The following is an 18,442-nucleotide window of genomic DNA, read 5'->3' on the forward strand; positions in this document are numbered from 1 at the left end:
ATCACCATCATCGTCATCATTGTCATCATTCAAAGTCTGTTTTTCCAGGTTGGTAGAGGTGTGTGTGTCTGTGTGTCTGTGTGTATAATTTCTCACTCTCTCTCTCTCTCTCTCTTTCTCCTCCTCCTCCTCATCTCTGATTCGAAACAAAATTACTTCCGTAATTCTTGAAGAGAATAAAAAAACTCCCTCTCCGCATTCTCCCTGTTTAGTCCTTTGATGTAAGATTTATCTGCATAAGCCTCTGATTAGCATCATAAACGTTTTGTGTGTGTGTGTGTAAATGTGCAAATGTGTGTGTATGTGTTTGTGTGTGTGTCTCTCTCTCTTTCTCTCTCTCTCTCTCTCTATATATATATATATATATATAGAGAGAGAGAGAGAGAAGGAGAAATTATACACACATACATAGATAAATAGATTGATAGACAGATAAATAGATAGATAGCTACACACACACACACACATACATACATACATGCATACACACGTACATACATACATACACACACACACGCATGCATGCGTGTGTGTGTGTGTATGTATGTGTGTATAAATGCTTTGATTATTTCCTGCTCCTTATATAAAGAAGTGCAGAAGTAATGGAACAAACCCTGCTGCTGGGAAGATATTTCAAAAATATTACCTCTGTATCACAAGAATTTATGTTTGATGATTGAACAATAAATATTATAATAAGTAATTAAATTGTTATAATGAATTGCTGTAATAAGTAATTAAAATAACAAAAAACAAAACAAAACCAGCAACAAAACAGAAAGCCAACGTATAAGATGGCTTTATAAGTGTTATTATAATGACCCTCACTGCTGAGGAACTGTGTTGCTACATTGGTGTGGATGAGCAGCATGAAGCGTGTGGTGCCTGGTTATTTGGAGGTGAGCGAATCACGACGCAATTATTGGTAGGCCTTACCCCCCCCCCCCCCCACACACACACACACCCACACAGGTAGAGGTGTCACCTTAAGTGTTTGCTCGTGAGTGTGAATGTCGTCTTGGAAACTATCAGTTTAGACAGCGTTTCTAATTGTCGCCTGGCTTTGAGCTGTGCGTGTGTGTGTGCAGGTGTGTGAGTGTGTCTGCGTGTGTGTGCACGCGTGTATGTGTGTCTGTGTAAACAGGCGTAGACGAACACACTGAATGTGTGTGTGTGTGTGTGTGTATGTACACACTTACAGATACAGATATATATGTACATGTGTGTATACAATATATATATATATATATATATATATATATATATATATACACACACACACACACACACACACACACTTGTTCTGACACATTATATATAAACATTGACAAACACTGGAATCATGAGATATATTAAATCATTCACATATCTATGTATTTATGAATGTACATATACACACACCCTTATGTACATGCGCACATATATAAACACATAAACAGACACACACACACAGAGGCTGGTTATAAACTTTAGGAACACAACCACCAAGTCCACTTCTTAAACACACTCACAATGTTTAAGGATTGAAAAGTTTCATTCCAGTCATTCAGTCTTTAACAATGTTTCCAGTCGTAATCAAGTGGACCCCAAGGTTTACATGGCGTCAGTGATTGAAGACCAACTTAACTTCAACCACTTATATTACTCTCGACAGTAAATAAGTTTGTATTTATAACAAATTGATTATTCATTCTCATTAACTGAATGAAGACTTGATCGCACAGTGTTACCCAACAACTTGTCAACTTTCACTTTTCACTTCTTTTCTGCACTTTATTTTCCTAACTGAATTGCTTCTAAACAAGGGCAGAGTAGGTTGATCCCAGCTGATTTACTCAAGGCATTGCACATATTCAGTGAGGATTATTTAGGCAAGAAACAAGACCATCACCTTCTGGTTGTAGGGATCCTTCAGCTAACCCCTACCATGGCTACTACTGTTTTATCTGGAAGACAAACAAATAGTTCGAAGCGATCTAAACATAAAAAGGACAAGCTTGTTGCTGATGTTGGCTCAGCAGACAGGAATGGACATACGGATCATCTGTTTTCAGTGGAACGTAAAGAAAATGACTGTCCCAGTGAACAAATGGAGATTTCTACGGAAACCGAGATGGTAGGTGGCATTACATTATAAATCTACACACCGCATGTGTATATGTATATATATGTATATATGTAATCACAATAGAACTGGATGGTCAACATGTTTACTTTCTAACCACGACATCCCAGTCTAATATCATTTTCTGTAGCCTCAGGTTGACCTATAACTTGTGAATGAAATTGGGTGAATGGAAACTGCAAGGAAACCTGTCTGGGCAATTGCATCTGTAATTTAAAAGGTACAACCTTGCCACAGTGATTCTGCCTGAAAGTTATGCTAATAATGCATGTCTTCTGTGGAAAACCCAACCACTTATATCCTAATTCAGGAGCAGGTAATTTGGTAGATGAAACAACTGAATCTCCATCATCAAACAACTCATTCACCACATACACACACACACACATGTATATATGTATGTGTATATATATGTGTGTGTGTATGTAATAACTTTTTTGTCATGATAACATGGCTGTTCTATACTTCATTTTAATTCCACAAAAGCGTCTTTTCAAGCTGAGTTAACAACACACAACCTGTGTCCTCTATATTGTGAGTAAGAGAGCAAATAACTCCCATCCAGCTTGGCAAGACTAGCAGACCATGGTTTCTGGGTTTTACCCTTCATCGGTACTGGATAGCTGCCTGCTAGAGATGGCAGTCAATCATCCCTACTCCCAATATATAAACAGAGAAATGGCAGACAGCCACTGATCTCATAACAAGCAAAACAGCTAGTTTTAACCCCAGGAAAACGTCTTTTCCAGTACCAATGAAGGATAAAGACCCAGAGACCATGGTCTACTGGTCATGCCAAGCTAGAGGCTAGTGAATCGCTCCATTACTCACAATATATTGGACACAGCTTGTGTGTTGTTGAGCAGCTGGAAAAGACGTTTTCCTGGGGTTAAAAAGTAGTAACGTAGTTCTTTATAGAACAGCCATGTTTTAGTGACAAAAAAATGTTACCGTCTCGTATTGTTACTACTTATATCCCATCTAGAGATTTTAAAAACTACCTATTTTGCTTGTGTGTGTGTATATATATATATATATATGCATCATAAACAAATATTCAAAACTTAGAAAGCTAGTAACAGGAAGAGTGTTTATATTGTCATGTTTTATTAATATGGTTTTCTTTATATAAAAAAATTTATACATCATCGAATTGCATGTTGTGAGGCAACAGTACATACATAGACGTATGTGTGTGTGTGCTGGTGTGTGTGTGTGCGTGGGGTGTGTGTGTGTTTATGCTTACTGTCTACAAAAAACAGTTTCTCTATTGTAAACATTAGCATGATGAATACATGTACACACATACACACGCACTCATTCACTCACACAACATCCATGCACACGCATACACAATGCACACGCATACACAATGCACACGCATACACAATGCACACTTAATGAATAACAGTTTTACATTTTAATGTAAAAAAATCTACTTTAGTAAATAAACTTTGTTGTGTTTTTTTCACACAAATAAATTTAATCCTTTTGTGTCGCATTAAAATGTCAAAGTGAGAAGAAGAGGGTCAGAAGAGAGTGATCCGAAGGGTGTCCAGGTGATTGTTACAGAACAAGGAAACACAGGGACTGAGAGTGAGGCCACAAAACAGATCTGACCAAAATTTTTAAATCTGAAAAAACAATAACAAAAAACAACAACAACAAAATAAAACAAATAGACACAGGTGCACCTGTGTGGTAAGAAGCTTGCTTACCAACTACATGGTTCCGGGTTCAATCCCACTGTGTGGCACCTTGGGCAAGTGTCTTCTACTATAGCCTTGGACCAACCAAAGCCTTGTGAGTGGATTTGGTAGACAGAAACTGAAAGAAGCCTGTTGTGTATGTGTGTGTGTGTGTGTATTTTGTGTCTGTGTTTGTCCCCCTTCCCATTGCTTGACAACTGATGTTGGTATGGTTTATGTCCCCGAAACTTAGCAGTTTGTCAAAAAAGACTGATAGAATAAGTACTAGGCTTACAAGGAATAAGTCCTGGGGTTGATTTGTTCAACTTTCTGTGCTCCAGCATGGCCACAGTCAAATGACTGAAATGTGTAAACGAGTCAAAGAGTAAATGGTTTTAATCAAATTCCCTAACACATACATGTTTATTCAAATGCACATATACATTCACATACATAATATACCAATACACAAACACACATATAAATACACACACACACACCCATGTATCTCCACTACAGCAAGACACTTGTTCCTCTCCCTCTATCATAATATAACCTCTCCTCACCTGGCATTAAGCCACTTCCCTCAATGTTACACCCCAGGGCCACATAAAAATACACTTTGTAGACCTGTAAATTAGCTGGGATTAGGAAAGGAGTCCAAGCAAACTATCCAGCAGATGTTAAATGATGATGGTGGTGATGGTGGTGGTCTATTCTGTTCCACCAAATAATTAATTTGTGTTTACTGTTTACATAATAGCTGACATAATTATTTATCATGTGGTTCTGTAGTAGAACTAATGAGTTCGTCTTGTTTTAAGGGCAAAAATGTTCAAGGTCTTTGGATCCAATCCTTTGAAATATTTTCTTCCTATTAGACAAGTCTATAAAATGCATCTCCCGTTGATGCCAATTTTGAATATTGGTTTCAGTATGTTTCTTATAAAATTCTGCTATTTATGACACCATGGTTGCAAAATATGATATTATAATCATTGCCAGGTGGTGCTACTAAGTCAGACATGGCCTGGCCAAAACCTATCAAAGTTATTCTAATGTTTGTAGCAATTTGATTAATTATTGATTCAAGCAGCTGCTGCACAGACAAATTGTTTCGTTAACTGTTTTCTATGAAATGTATTTTGATCACCTGCTAGCATACAATATGTCTACGTGTATATATACATGTATAACTATCTGCCTACCTACCTATCTACCTATCTATCTATCTATCTATCTATCTATCTATCTATCTATCTACCTCTCTGCCTATCTAACTATATATCTATATATATATATATATATATATATATATATATATACATTTGCTTCACCACATACCGAAGTTCAGAAATAGCAGCTATGTTTACATACCGAAGGGGTTGGTAAAAATTATTAATTGTTGATTTATTAATAAATTAATAAATTGATAAACCTTTACCCTTTTAATTGTTATATATATATATATATATATATATATATATATATATATATAGCTGAGTAAGCACATAAATGCGAAACAAGGTGGAAAAAACAGTACTCAAATACCGAAGGTAGAGTAATATGCTTTATTAATAAAGCTGCAAAGACATCACAAAAAACTGTTACTCAGAGTTGCACATTCTCATTTATCTATATATGATGGGCTTCTTTCAGTTTCTGTCTACTAAATCCACTCACAAGGTTTTGGTTGGCCCAAGACTATAGTAGAAGACACTTGCTCATGGCCTCAAGCAGTGGGACTGAACCCAGAACACTGTGGTTGGTAAGCAAGCTACTTACCACACAGCCACTTCTGCACCATGATGATGATGATGATGGTGATATATACATACATATATATATATATATATATATATATATATATATATATATATATATATATATATATATATATATATATATATATACATCGAAATAATATATATTGATAGAAAAGGTAAGACAACAAAAGAGAGAGAGAGAGAGAGAGAGAGAGAGAGAGAGTGAGTGAATGTGTGTGTGTGTGTGTGTGTAAGAAGAGAAAAGAGGAGAGAAGAAGGAGAGCTAGCTCCCAAAACACTCAGCTAAAAACCTGTGATGGTGGTGCCCCAGCATCGTTGCAGTCCAAACAATGGCAACCAAACAAGAAAAGAATACGCTGACATGTCTACAAATGCCAAGTGTTGTTTATGCGTAACCTGATCTTGTCACTTCATTAAGAAACCAGATCATAATCTGTCGTCAACATCAAATCTAATTAAATCTGTATTTCTTTTGAGTTGACACACCTAACGGTGGAGGCCAGGTGTCACCAAATGAAACAGTAGCAGGGGCAGGCCTTTAGTTTCTCTAATTTGGACAGCAGAGGAGGAAAGCTAATGACAGGAGTCTAAACTAGAAACCAAATCTTACGGGATACTAGGTCAGGCAGTGTTCTACTGGCCCCTCTGTATCCCCTTGCCAGGTAGATTTTAGTGAAGAATAATAACATGCAAACACACAAACACACACGCATGCACACACATATGTATGTTTGCATCTATATATACACGTATATAAATATATGTATCTCAATAGGGTTAAATGTGGTGTTTAAGAAAATATTAAGTATTAATTATCATATCAAGGCATGAAACAATGTGGTCAATGTGTTGGGCTCCTAATCACAAGTGTGGGTTTGTTTTCTGGCCTGGGTGACACTTTGTGTCCTCTATCGCAACCCTTTGTTCCATGTTGCTTCAGCCTATTCATCTAGAAATGAGTGCTGGTGTGGTGCCCTTTCCCATCATTGGTCACTTGCTAGCAAAGGCTTGGGAACATGGGGTGCAGGAGATGCAAACGCACCCCCTAAAATTTTTAGCTGATGCAAAATCAAAATTTGCACCCCCTTCATTACTTTGCCAGGTTTGACCTGACAGAGATTAAAGAAACATTGACAATTCTGGCTGTCAGTCAGTCACATTGCAAATACCTGCTGATAAAACAATAGCCATTGTGTTGGTGGCAGATTTAAGACAACACAAAACATTGCAACCAAAAATATGAGTTTTACATCCTGTTGGCAATTCTCGTCACTGAACTACAAACAAACCTCAAACTCATACGACTGCTCTTTTCAAAAGCAGAATATTCTTTGAACATTTTTGATTAATGGTGAACTTTGTAGTGTTCAGAGCCATGGCTTTAAAGCAACAAATGCATTGTTATAACATTAAATGTTGTTGCTTGAGAATAAGAACATGATAACAGAGCAGCTGTGTGATATTTTGGTCCAACACTAATTGACAAAAATAGCAAGATCATGAAGAATACCAGAGCAGCTGAGAACTTGCAACTGTAGAGGAATTGTCAAATGGCCAGAACTTGAAGAATTATTATAGACATGTGGAAGACCAAAGATATTTGGGTGTTTCAGTATCTAGCAAAATGGCAATTTACCATTGAAGACTAAAAGCAGCAAAGAGTGACTGGAATAATTTATTTTAGAGGATTGACATAATGGTGTGGCAGATCTGTGAGTAGAAGTAGCTTTTGTGTGAAAATTAGAATGAGAAAAACACAACAATTGTCCACGAAATGAACTTGTTAAGTTTTATTGTGTGATTAATACAAAACAATGAAATAATTTAGAACTTTTGAAGATAGCAGACATGGATTCAGTCTTGCAGACATTTGAAATAGCATCAAACAAGATGTTAGAATAAAAAGCTGTTAAATTGGCAATAAAGTATCTCAGCATATCCCTTTTTTAACATGTGTGTGTGTGTGTGTGTGTGTGTGTGTGTGTATGTATGTGTAGTAAGACCTAGGATTTGAACTCCATTCTTTAAAAATAGAAATAATATATTTCTAAATCTCCCAGAAAGATTTATGCAGTAGCAGTACGATAAAGTGATAGTATGTTGTCAACCGTCTCTGATAGTTTAGTATTCATCGAGCTTCATCAACATCCACAGTAATTACACTAAATCACATAATTGTGGTTTGGTAAATAATCCTGTAAGGTTCTTCAGGTGTGCCTCAGGTGTGACTCAAATGCATTTTATCCGGTTGACACAAAACACAGTCGCTCTGATATACATGTAAATACTTGTAAAAGTGTATCAGTGCAGACGAACGCATATTGCTATGCTTGCTTAAGCATGTGTGTATGTAAATATACACCTCTACCTATGGATTATTACATATATGTGTGTGTGTGTGTGTATTAATATAAAATGGTGATTATGCTGTGTCAGTCCATATTGGACATTCTTAGATTTCCGGTTGAAGTCTTTTGCTTGTTGGTTCAGTTATAATCAATAGATTAGTTTAATCAATAGATTAGTTTAATCAATAGATTGGTTAATTAGTGTTGCTAATGGGAATTATAAGTGGATGGCAGATGCATCTCAGTGGGAGTCAAACCCTTACCCTAACCCTTATCTCTATCACAGTCACTCCAAGGTTCAGTTCCAGCTCTAATATTGATTCTCTTATCTCTAGGACTCTACTTGAGTAAACTGATTTCAGAATATTTCTGGTACTAATTGGTCATGGGCAGATCATCCTCATCATCATCATCGTCATCATCCCCCTCATCATCATCCTCATCATCATCATCATTGTCATCATCATTGCCATTACTTAGTGTCTGTATTCTATGCTGGCATGGGTCGGATGGTTTGACAGGATCCAACATGTCAGAGGAGAACATCTAGCTCTCATGTCTGTTTCTGCATGGTTTTTTTTTTTTTTCCATTTGGATGCCCTTTCTATTGCCAACCAGCTTACAGAGTATACTAGGTGCTTTTTTTTCATTGCACTCACTCTGGTGGGGTCACCAAGTAGCTTGCATGACAAGACTCTTTGATTGAGTGAGGCATAGAATTGAGGAAGGTCCTGAAAAGCGAGAGGAATGGGAGAGCAAGGAATAGGAACAGGTGTATTAAAGGAGAGAGAGAGATGGCTGCTCCAGCTGGAAAAGAAGCAAAGAAGATGGTGTCGATGAGGTGTCTGGATATACACCTCAAGGCACAAGAGGGTAAATGTGAGGGTAATGGGAACAGAGAATCGTCGACTTTCAAGACATTTTAGCAATGGACACAGAGTGAAGATCTCCACAGATATAGCTACAGGTTTAGTTTGGAAACACCATGAGTGTGTTCACTTAATCATTTCTTAAATTGCATTTAAGTGTAACTGAAGGCACCAGTAGGTATTTTTTGAAACATTTTTTTAAAAGTTAGGTATGATGTCTTAATTTTAATTTTACAAGTAATTTATCTTTTGTGTGCTGTTTATATTCTGAATATAGTTATATTTGTATCTTTCTAACTCCTGGGTGGGGTGGGGGTGGGGGGATTCTGTGGCACCAGAGGTACAGAATTTTGTCTGTTTATCTGTTTGATCTCCATTTGTGCCATCTTTCTTATTTTCCTGAAGATTGATATCAATGTTTTTTGGAAAAAAATTTCCTCTTCACCTGTTTCCATTGTTTGACGCTGAGTCTTCAGCTTGGCTTTTATAGTTAGATGCCCTTTCTAATATCTACCACTTTACAGAGTGTCCCAGATGCGCTTTTGTAGTACCACCATTTGAGAGAAATTGTTCTCAAATTTACAGAAAACAAAAGATGAAGATAGGTGAAGGAATGAGCAGGTGTGTTAGTTTAACACCTGGGGAAAATGGAAAAGTCTTTGATGTTTTGAGCCTAGGCTCTTTGATAGAAAGGATTGAGAGGAAAAAATGGAGAGAGAAAAAAATATGTAGGGATTAACGGTTCAACATATATGTATGTATGTATGTATGTATGTATGTATGTATGTATGTATGTAAACAACAAACAGATGTATCAGTTTAATGCTTGGGGAGTGAGAAAGTGTTTTACGTTTCGAGCCTACGCTCTTCAACAGAAAGGAACTCAGAAATAAACAGGGAGAGAAAATTGGAAAAGGTTTGATGTTACTCTCAGATCCTGTCAAGCACTCTCACTCATGTTAGTCAGATCCTATCAAACCATTCAGCCTATACCAGCAAGGACTGTAGGTATTAAATGATGATGATGATGTATGTATGTATCTATGTATGTATTTAATGTAGGCTGGTAGGTGTGTAATGTAGGTCGATGGGTAAGTGTGTATGTTTGTGTGTCTGTTGCTGCATATCAGGTGTGTGTAGAAGTGTGTCTCTGTGTCAAGCTGATCCAGTGTGTTGTCAAAGCAATTTTATCGGTTGCTAGAATGGACACATTGAAGTTTGTATATCCAGCACAAGCATGCATGATTGAGCAGGATGTGTGCGAGTGTTTTATAACAGTGTTGGAGGTAATGAAAAATGCATAGACACAGAAAGGAAACTTAAATATATACACATATATATATAGAGAGAGAGAGGGGGGAGAGAGGAAGAGGAAGCAGTGTGAAGAGAGGGAGAGAGGGTGAGAGAGAAATATAAAAGGAGACTTATCAGGAAAGGGAAGAAGACAGAGTGAGAGAGGTTGATGGGATTCTATAATGATATAAATGTCTTAAGAGAAGTGAAATGTATCATTTCCCTGTGAAATATTCATTCCCTGAGAAGTTGTGACACCATTCAGTCTTGTCGTGTCCATCTTCCATCAACAGTGAAATACTTCCGAAGAGGATTTATCTACAAATAAGCATCAAGATAAATTTCAAGAAGTTTAATATCTCTCTTGGTAGTAAGATTCAAGACCTGGCTGTAGAAAACGGTCCTTCCATTGCTTTCAGCCAGGAAATATTTCATTTTTCTGGGAAGACAAGATTACCTCGGTGCTATGTTTTATGGAACAAAGGTAACATTCTAAGATGCTGTTGTTGTTGTTGTTGTTGTTGTTATTGTTGTTGTTTGTTATTTTACTAATGTACAGGCACAACACACATGCACACGTGCATGCATATACATTCACACACACACACACAAATGCACACACAAATGCACACACACACACAACTGCACATATATATATATAAACATACAGTTATCCAGGGTGACTGGTAAATTCCACCACGGAAAGTTCCACTAGATAAATTTCACTATAGGTAAATTCCACCATGGTGTACTCCACTATAGTAAATTTCACCATAGGTGAAATCATTATCATCATCATCATCATCATCATCATCATCATCATCATCATCATCATCATCATCATCATCATCATCATCATCATCATCATCATCATCATCATTATTATTATTATTATTATTATTATTATTATTATTATTATTATTATAAGGGTTACGATATTATGGAAATAAAAAAAGAATGCATAAAAAATAATATCAATAATGTCAATGAATACAAAAAATACAAAGGAGAAAAAATAATTAACGAACAAACACACAAAGAAATGCATGGTGAATTTTTTAAACACCTGAATGAGGAGGAAGCAGTACCAGAAAGAGATTCATTGAGATTTATATAATCAAAGCAAATATTTAATGATGGATAAAATATTTTTCAGTATCTACAAGACAGAAACAACAATTATGGAAGAAAAAAAGGCATGTAGATATTGTAGAAAACAAAGGAAACATGGAACATGTGGCAATACAATGTGGGAAAATGGCACACATGAAATATAAAGAGAGACTCAATGAGATAACCAAGATAATCTTTGTGAACCTTCTACAGCAATAGAACATATAAAAAAAAAACAACAGGAAATCAGAAACGTGCAAATAGAAAAGGTAACAAGTGAAAAGATTTTAGTAGATAGCTGAGTAATAACACGAAACTATAAAGAAAGCAATAAACCTGATATTACAACATTTGACCACGAAAGAAAAGAAACAATAATAATCGAAATTGGAATAACATTGACAAAAACACTTCATTTTACATCCAAATAGATGGAGTGTTCACTACAGTCTGTAGTGGACATCTATTAGGATGTAAAACTGATATGTCAATTTTTGCCCTGACGAGATTTTTACCTTCTAAATTCATAATACAATTTTTAATTGTAAAATGTGAATGAAGGTAGATATTGAAATGCACGCAGGCGTTATGATATTGACTATTATATAAATAAATTGATTTTGCTGTGTTCAAACTCTCCATTTTCTTTATTTTATATTTCTTTGTATTATGTGTGTGTGTGTGCGTGTGTGTGCCAAATCAGACTGGAGTCTGGTGCAGCCTTCCAGTGTGCCAGTCCAGTCAAACTGTCCAACCCATGCCAGCATGGACAACAGATGTTAAATGATGATGATGATGATGATATATATATATATATATATATATATATATATATAGCATGCCCTTCCACTTTGCCACCACTGATCTCTCCCTGGCTCTCCTCTACCGTTCCATTTATATTCTGATCCCCAATCCTTGTGAGCATGCCCTGGCACTTCACCATCATCTCTCTCCTGCTCTCTCTCACTCTTGCTCTCTCCCACTCTCCCTCTTTCTCTTGCTCTCTCTCCCACTCTCCCTCTTTCTCTTGTGCTCTCCCACTCTCTTACTGACCTCAATCTTGATCACTCTTTCTCACCCCCTCCTCTCTCTCTTTTTCTCCAATGTATCTCCTCTACAGCAAGACACCTGTTTCTGTCTCCCTGTCGCACTCTAACCTTTCATCATCTGGCACAAGATCCCCCCCTCCTCCAATGTCCCAAACTCACCTCTCAAAGGTTCTTTGTCTTGCAACTTACTTGGTGACCCTGCCAGTGCTGGTGCCACATAAAAAGCATTGAGTCCACACTGTGAAGTGGTTGGCATTTGGAAGGGCATCCAACTGTAAAAACCATGGCAAAACTGACTTTGCCCATGCTGGTGCCATGTAAAAAGCACTCAGTCCACTCCATGGAGTGAGTGAAGCTTGATGCAGTCTTCTGCTGAACCAACCCCTGTCAAACTAGCCAACCCATGCCAGCATGAAAAGCAGACATTAAATGTTGGTGATGATGATGATGATGATGATGATGATGATGATATATATGTATGTATGTATGCATGTATGCAAAGTTGTTTAAAATCCATACGTCAGAAAGAATAGGCACTTATATATTTATCGAAAGAGTGAGTATGTTAATCAAAGTATCCAGTATTATTGATCCATTTCAGCTGATCTTACCAAGTGCTTTCACACAGTGTGAAGCCATTTATTAAGATCAGCTATAACAGATCTATAATACTGTATATTATGATTTATATGTGTGTGTGTGTGTGCGTGTGTGTGTGTGTACATGGTTGCAGGCAAGCATTCATTTCTATTTACATGTGCACGTTGCCATCCGGTTTCACCAGTCCTCAGTCAAATCGTCCAACCCATGCTAGCATGGAAAGCAGACGTTAAACGACGATGATGATGTATGCATGCGTCCATGCATAATGCATACCCCATTCATGTTGACAATAGATTCTAATGGAAGAGCATTGATTCTGGGGTAGAAACTTTTTCTTTTTTTTTTTCACATTGGTGAGACATCAAAAGAAAATAAATGTGAAAAATACATACCTACCCACAAGCATACATACATAATACATACAAACATACACACAAACATCAATGCACGTGTGTGTGTGTATATATATATATATATATATATATATATATTAATAGTGATAGCATGACAACAAAAGAATGAAAGTGACCACATACATCACAACCATGTGCATGACATCATGATCTCATATCAAGATTAACAGGGCATGACCTTGCAGGTGGGGGCCCAGTTGGAATTTTCTTCAGGTCGAGTAGCCCATCCTGCTCAAAAGGTCCCTGAATAAGGGTTGTTTAAGGATGTTGAACAAAACACACAGTTTCCAGAAGTGAATTATCCAAACCCCAAAGAATTCCTCTCAAGACATGGCTATGATGCTCCCCCACTACTTCTGCTCATGATCAGAGATGCACATATCATCAGTCACTAAGGGACATTTCTCAACTGGTTAAGATCAAACAACTGACAAGCAAATCTGTGGTATAGGGCAGAATATTTGTTGTAGCCCATCTTTTATACACACACACACACAAACACACACACACAAATATATATATATATATATATATGATGATGATGATGATGATGATGATGATGATGATGATATATATATATATATATATATACATATATATATTTTCCAGAATTCCACCTCACAAGAGGAGTCAGAGCCGAAGAGTTCAAGAAAAAAGAAACGGACAGGATGGAAATCCATAAAGAAAGGAGTGTCAGAGGTATGTTGTCATTTGCTGATGTCCAGGTCTGGTTAGCCATATCGAATGAAAGGGAATGTTTAGAATGATTTAGGATATCATGTCTTGATTATAACAGCCTGTATGTTGCATATTATGAACTTTGGGCCTCACAGAGGCAGTGACAAGCGACCGAGACTTTTGGTAATATACTGTGCTTGAGAAGACCCATGAAGCCAAGCGAGATTGTGGCCGAGGCTGATGCCAGTGTCGCATAACTGGCAGCCAGGCTGGTAGCACATAAGAAACACCTTTTGAATGATAGGTAATACACTGTGCTTGAGAAGACCCGTCAAGCCGTGGCTGGGGCCGGTGTTTCATAACTGACAACCATACCAGTGGCACATAAAATGCACCCACTACACTCTTGGAGTGGTTGGCATTAAGAAGGGCATCCAGCCATAGAAACCATTCCAAATCAGATTGGAACCTGGTGCAGCTCCCCGGCTTACCAGTTTTCAGTCAAACTGTCCAACCCATGCCAGCATGGAAAACGGACATTAAATGATGATGATGATGATGATGACGATGATGATGATGATATATGTATATCTGATATGTAACATATTTTCTTCAGTTTCAGCTACAGTCCAGAAAAATTCTTAACAACATGATGACAAAAGTACGACAAAACTCATCTAAGAGACGAGTGACCATGGTTGAAAACATTAACATAACTCCAGATTCTAAAGAGACCAATGGTCAATGGGCTGAAACTCGAAGACCGTCCAGTTTGGTTGAATCAAATCAATCTAATCATTCGTTTGTGTCTTTGGAGAAATGTCATCGATGTAATACGTATGAATCTGTGGTTGTGGTTCATGACATGGAAGAAGAATCGGATTAATATTTACCATAAGAATTTTATCTCTTGTTTATTTCCTGTTCATTGTTAGTTGTTTACTGTTTAACATTCATTGTTAGTTGTTTACTGTTTAACATTCATTATAGTTGTTCATTGTTTGATGTTAATTCATAAACATTTGTATGTGTGTCGGTAAAGATTTCCAACATGTATCACAGAATGATAGGAGAGGATTAGAGTCAACTAAATCATTTCTTACGTCACTAATAATATGTATTTTATTGACCTTGGAAGGACAAAAGACAGGCAATGCCTTAACGGGCATCAAATTGTTCACAGATGTTCAGCACACAATAATATTGTTTACAGATTTTCATTACACAATAATATTGTTCACTGACATTTTTTCATTCCTTCTTCATTATCTGAGTTGTGATGTCCAGTTTTTATTACTCACATAACTATTTACATTGTTCAATGTTTATTGGCAACAGTTGTTCATTCTATGTTTTCCTACAGAACAAAAAGTATTTGTTTACTATTTGTTTATGACTTATTGAGAAAAAAAACTATATTTGTTTTTTGACAATAGTTGTTCATTGTTCATTGATAACATTTTACGGATCATTGTTTATGTTTTTAACTAAAATAAACCATCAGAATTTTCAAAGATTTAATTTGCGTTTGATTGGTTGACTTCTCTCATTTGCATGTTCTGACATTAAAATAGTTTTCTTAATTGAAAAATGATTTCACAGTTATCATTACTCAGAATATGGCAAACACAGATCTGAAAGTCCAGTCTTTGATCGTACTGCAGTGCCAGCAACAACAACAGCAATAATAATAATGATGATGGTCTCAAATTTTGGCACATTGCCAGCAATTTTAGAGGAAGTGGGCACATCTGTTACTTTTACCCTTGTATATAGCTGGTACTTATTTTGTTGATCCTGAAAAAATGAAAGGTAAAGTTGGTTGCAGCAGAATTTGAACTCAGAATGTAAAGATCTCAAAGAATTGCTACCAAACATTTTGTCCAATCCACTCACAATTCCGCCATCTTGCAGCCTTAATAATAATAATAATAATAATAATAATAATAATAATAATAATAATAATAACAATAACAACAACAACAACAACAACAACAACAACAACAACAATAACAATAATAATAATAATAATAATAATCCTTTCTGCTATAGACACAAGGCCTGAAATGTGGATTGGAGAGTGGGGGATACGGTCAATTACATCGGACCCAGTACTCAACTGCTACTTATTTCATCAATGCCCCCCCCCCAAAAAAAAGAAGCAAAATTGACATTGCTGCAATTTGAACTCAGAACACAAAGACAGACAAAATGTCACCAACCATTTTGTCTGGTGTGCTAACCATTCTGCCAGCTCGCCACCAAGGTCTCTGGGTGAGACTTGGAGTCAACTTGTGCAAATACAAAGCAAAAGCCAAACATATAATAATAATAATAATAACACACACACTCACATACGCACACATACACACACATGCACACACACACACACGCACGCACACACACACACCCATGTACACTTTCTCTCCCAGACAACCTGAAGTGGGGAGTTCCATCTCTTTCACAAAACTCACATCCTCCTTGCTCCTGTCTGTTTCTCTTTCTATTTGTCAGCCTGCCTGCCTGTTTGTCTGTCTGTCTGTCTGTCTGTCTGTCTCTCTCTCTTTCTCTTTGTCTCGGTCTCTCTCACTTTCTCTCTCTCTCTCTCTCTTTCTCTCTCTCTCTCTCTCTCTCTCTCTCTCGTTACTAAGGAACACAAACACTCAATGTTTCCATGGATAGCAAAACTAGTTCAAAAATTAGGTTCACATAAGATATTAAGCTGAAACATCAAGATGTTTGCAAGATTGTTACCATATACATCACTGTGTGTGTGCGTGTGTGTGTACATGCGTGTGCGTGTGTGTGTGCATGCACGTGTGTGTGTGTGCATGTGTGTGTGTATGTGTGTATGTGTGTGCATGCGTGTGTGTGTTTTACTATAGACCACTATGAATATGTTATCCTATATACCACAGTGTATGTGTTATCCTATTGTGTATATGTGTATTATCCCATAAATTATATCATATATGCATTGACCCATGTCCCACAGCATTATCCTATATGCTACAGTATGTATGTTATCCTATATATTACTGTGTGTGTGTTACTCTTCATCAGACAATCAAAGCTGTCCGACAAACTGGAATGTGAAACTCTGAGTAGCAGTTTTTTGTGATATTTTTGAAATGTTTTTGCAGATTTAATAAAAAGCATATTACTCTACCTCTGGTATTTGAGTACTATTTTTACCCACCTTGTTTCACATTTATGTACTTACTCTGGTATGTATATATATATATATATATATATATATATAGGCTTGTATGTACATATGCATGTTCATATATACAAATGTGTGTATGTATATACATATGCATGAATGCATGTTTGTATGTATGTATTTAGGTAAGTTGGTTGGTCGGTAGGTATATATGTTTTCGTTAGGCTTCATGGAGGCAATGACCGAGGTCTTTGGCATTATGTCATACTTGGGAAGAAGACCCATGAAACTGAGCAAAATTGCGGTCATGGCAGATACCAGTGTCATGCAAATGGCACCCGTAGAAAACCATGCCAAATCAGACTGGAGTCTGGTGCAGCCTCCCAGCTTACCAGCCCTGGTCAAACTGTCCAAATCATGCCAGCATGGACAATGGATGTTAAATGATGATGATGATGATGTATGTATGCACTTATGCATGTATATAGGTATCAGGGCTGGCCCTAGGGTTGCTGGTGCCCTGGGCAAGCTGAGCTTTGGCATGTACAAGCTGACGGCTGTGGAAATTTCCTTTTCTTTGTCATGCCCTCCTTTTTTACCCCCAGCACATGGCACCCCGGGTGGCTGCTGGTGTTGCTTGTACTTTGAGCCAGCCCTGATAGGTATGAATACATATATATGTCATGCATATGCATGTACGTATGTACATACATATGTATGTCAGTGTGTGTTCATCTATGTATGTATGAATGTATTCATGTATGTCTGTATATATGTATTCGTGTATGTATGTATATATGTATTTGTGTGCTAGTGTTTGCACAACTGTTTATGTTTATGTGTGACTCATTGCAAACAATTACAAATCATTAGAAATAATATTTGTCTAACAACCAACAACAAGTCCAGTTTGTGACTGGATGTGTTTCCCAGGCTAAAGCCACTGAACAGCCCTGGTAAGCACACATGTTGCTAGGAGACCATTATCTCTATATTGTGTTTGTTTTATTTAGAAATGTCTCCATTGGAATGCTTTGATTGATTTACCACTTTCTCTGGATTTGTTTGTTATTACGAAGGGAGGGGGCAGACCCCTTAACCCTTGAAATCACTTTTACACTGGGCAAACAGCAATATTTGGGTGGGGTGTGTTTGGGTAGGGCTGCACGAGGAATCAACAACAAGAACAGCAACGGAATTTTCAAATACTATAAGGGCATGCACAGCTGTGTGGTTAAAAAGTTTGCTTCCCAACCACATGGCTCTTGGTTCAGTCCAACAGCATGGCACCTTGGGAAAGTGTCTCCTAC

At 37.1% G+C, this 18,442-nt stretch overlaps 1 protein-coding gene and 1 long non-coding RNA gene across 2 annotated transcripts; both read left to right on the top strand.

Annotated features, from left to right (window-relative positions):
- The first annotated feature begins 1,053 nt into the window (after positions 1-1,053).
- Positions 1,054-15,487, top strand: LOC106877199 (uncharacterized). Its single transcript, XM_014926043.3, has 3 exons — positions 1,054-2,116; positions 13,898-13,987; positions 14,583-15,487. The coding sequence occupies exons 1-3, from the start codon at positions 1,928-1,930 to the stop codon at positions 14,850-14,852; spliced, it is 549 nt and encodes a 182-aa protein (XP_014781529.1). The 5' UTR covers positions 1,054-1,927; the 3' UTR covers positions 14,853-15,487.
- Positions 8,028-11,851, top strand: LOC149133955 (uncharacterized). The gene is made up of 2 exons (XR_016243506.1): positions 8,028-10,594; positions 11,267-11,851. It is a non-coding gene; the product is annotated as an uncharacterized LOC149133955 (long non-coding RNA).
- Positions 15,488-18,442: the final 2,955 nt, after the last annotated feature.

The sequence above is a fragment of the Octopus bimaculoides genome, chromosome 10 (genome assembly GCF_046866305.1).
Source record: "Octopus bimaculoides isolate indiv1 chromosome 10, ASM4686630v1, whole genome shotgun sequence".
Classification (NCBI taxonomy): Eukaryota; Metazoa; Mollusca; class Cephalopoda; order Octopoda; family Octopodidae; genus Octopus; species Octopus bimaculoides.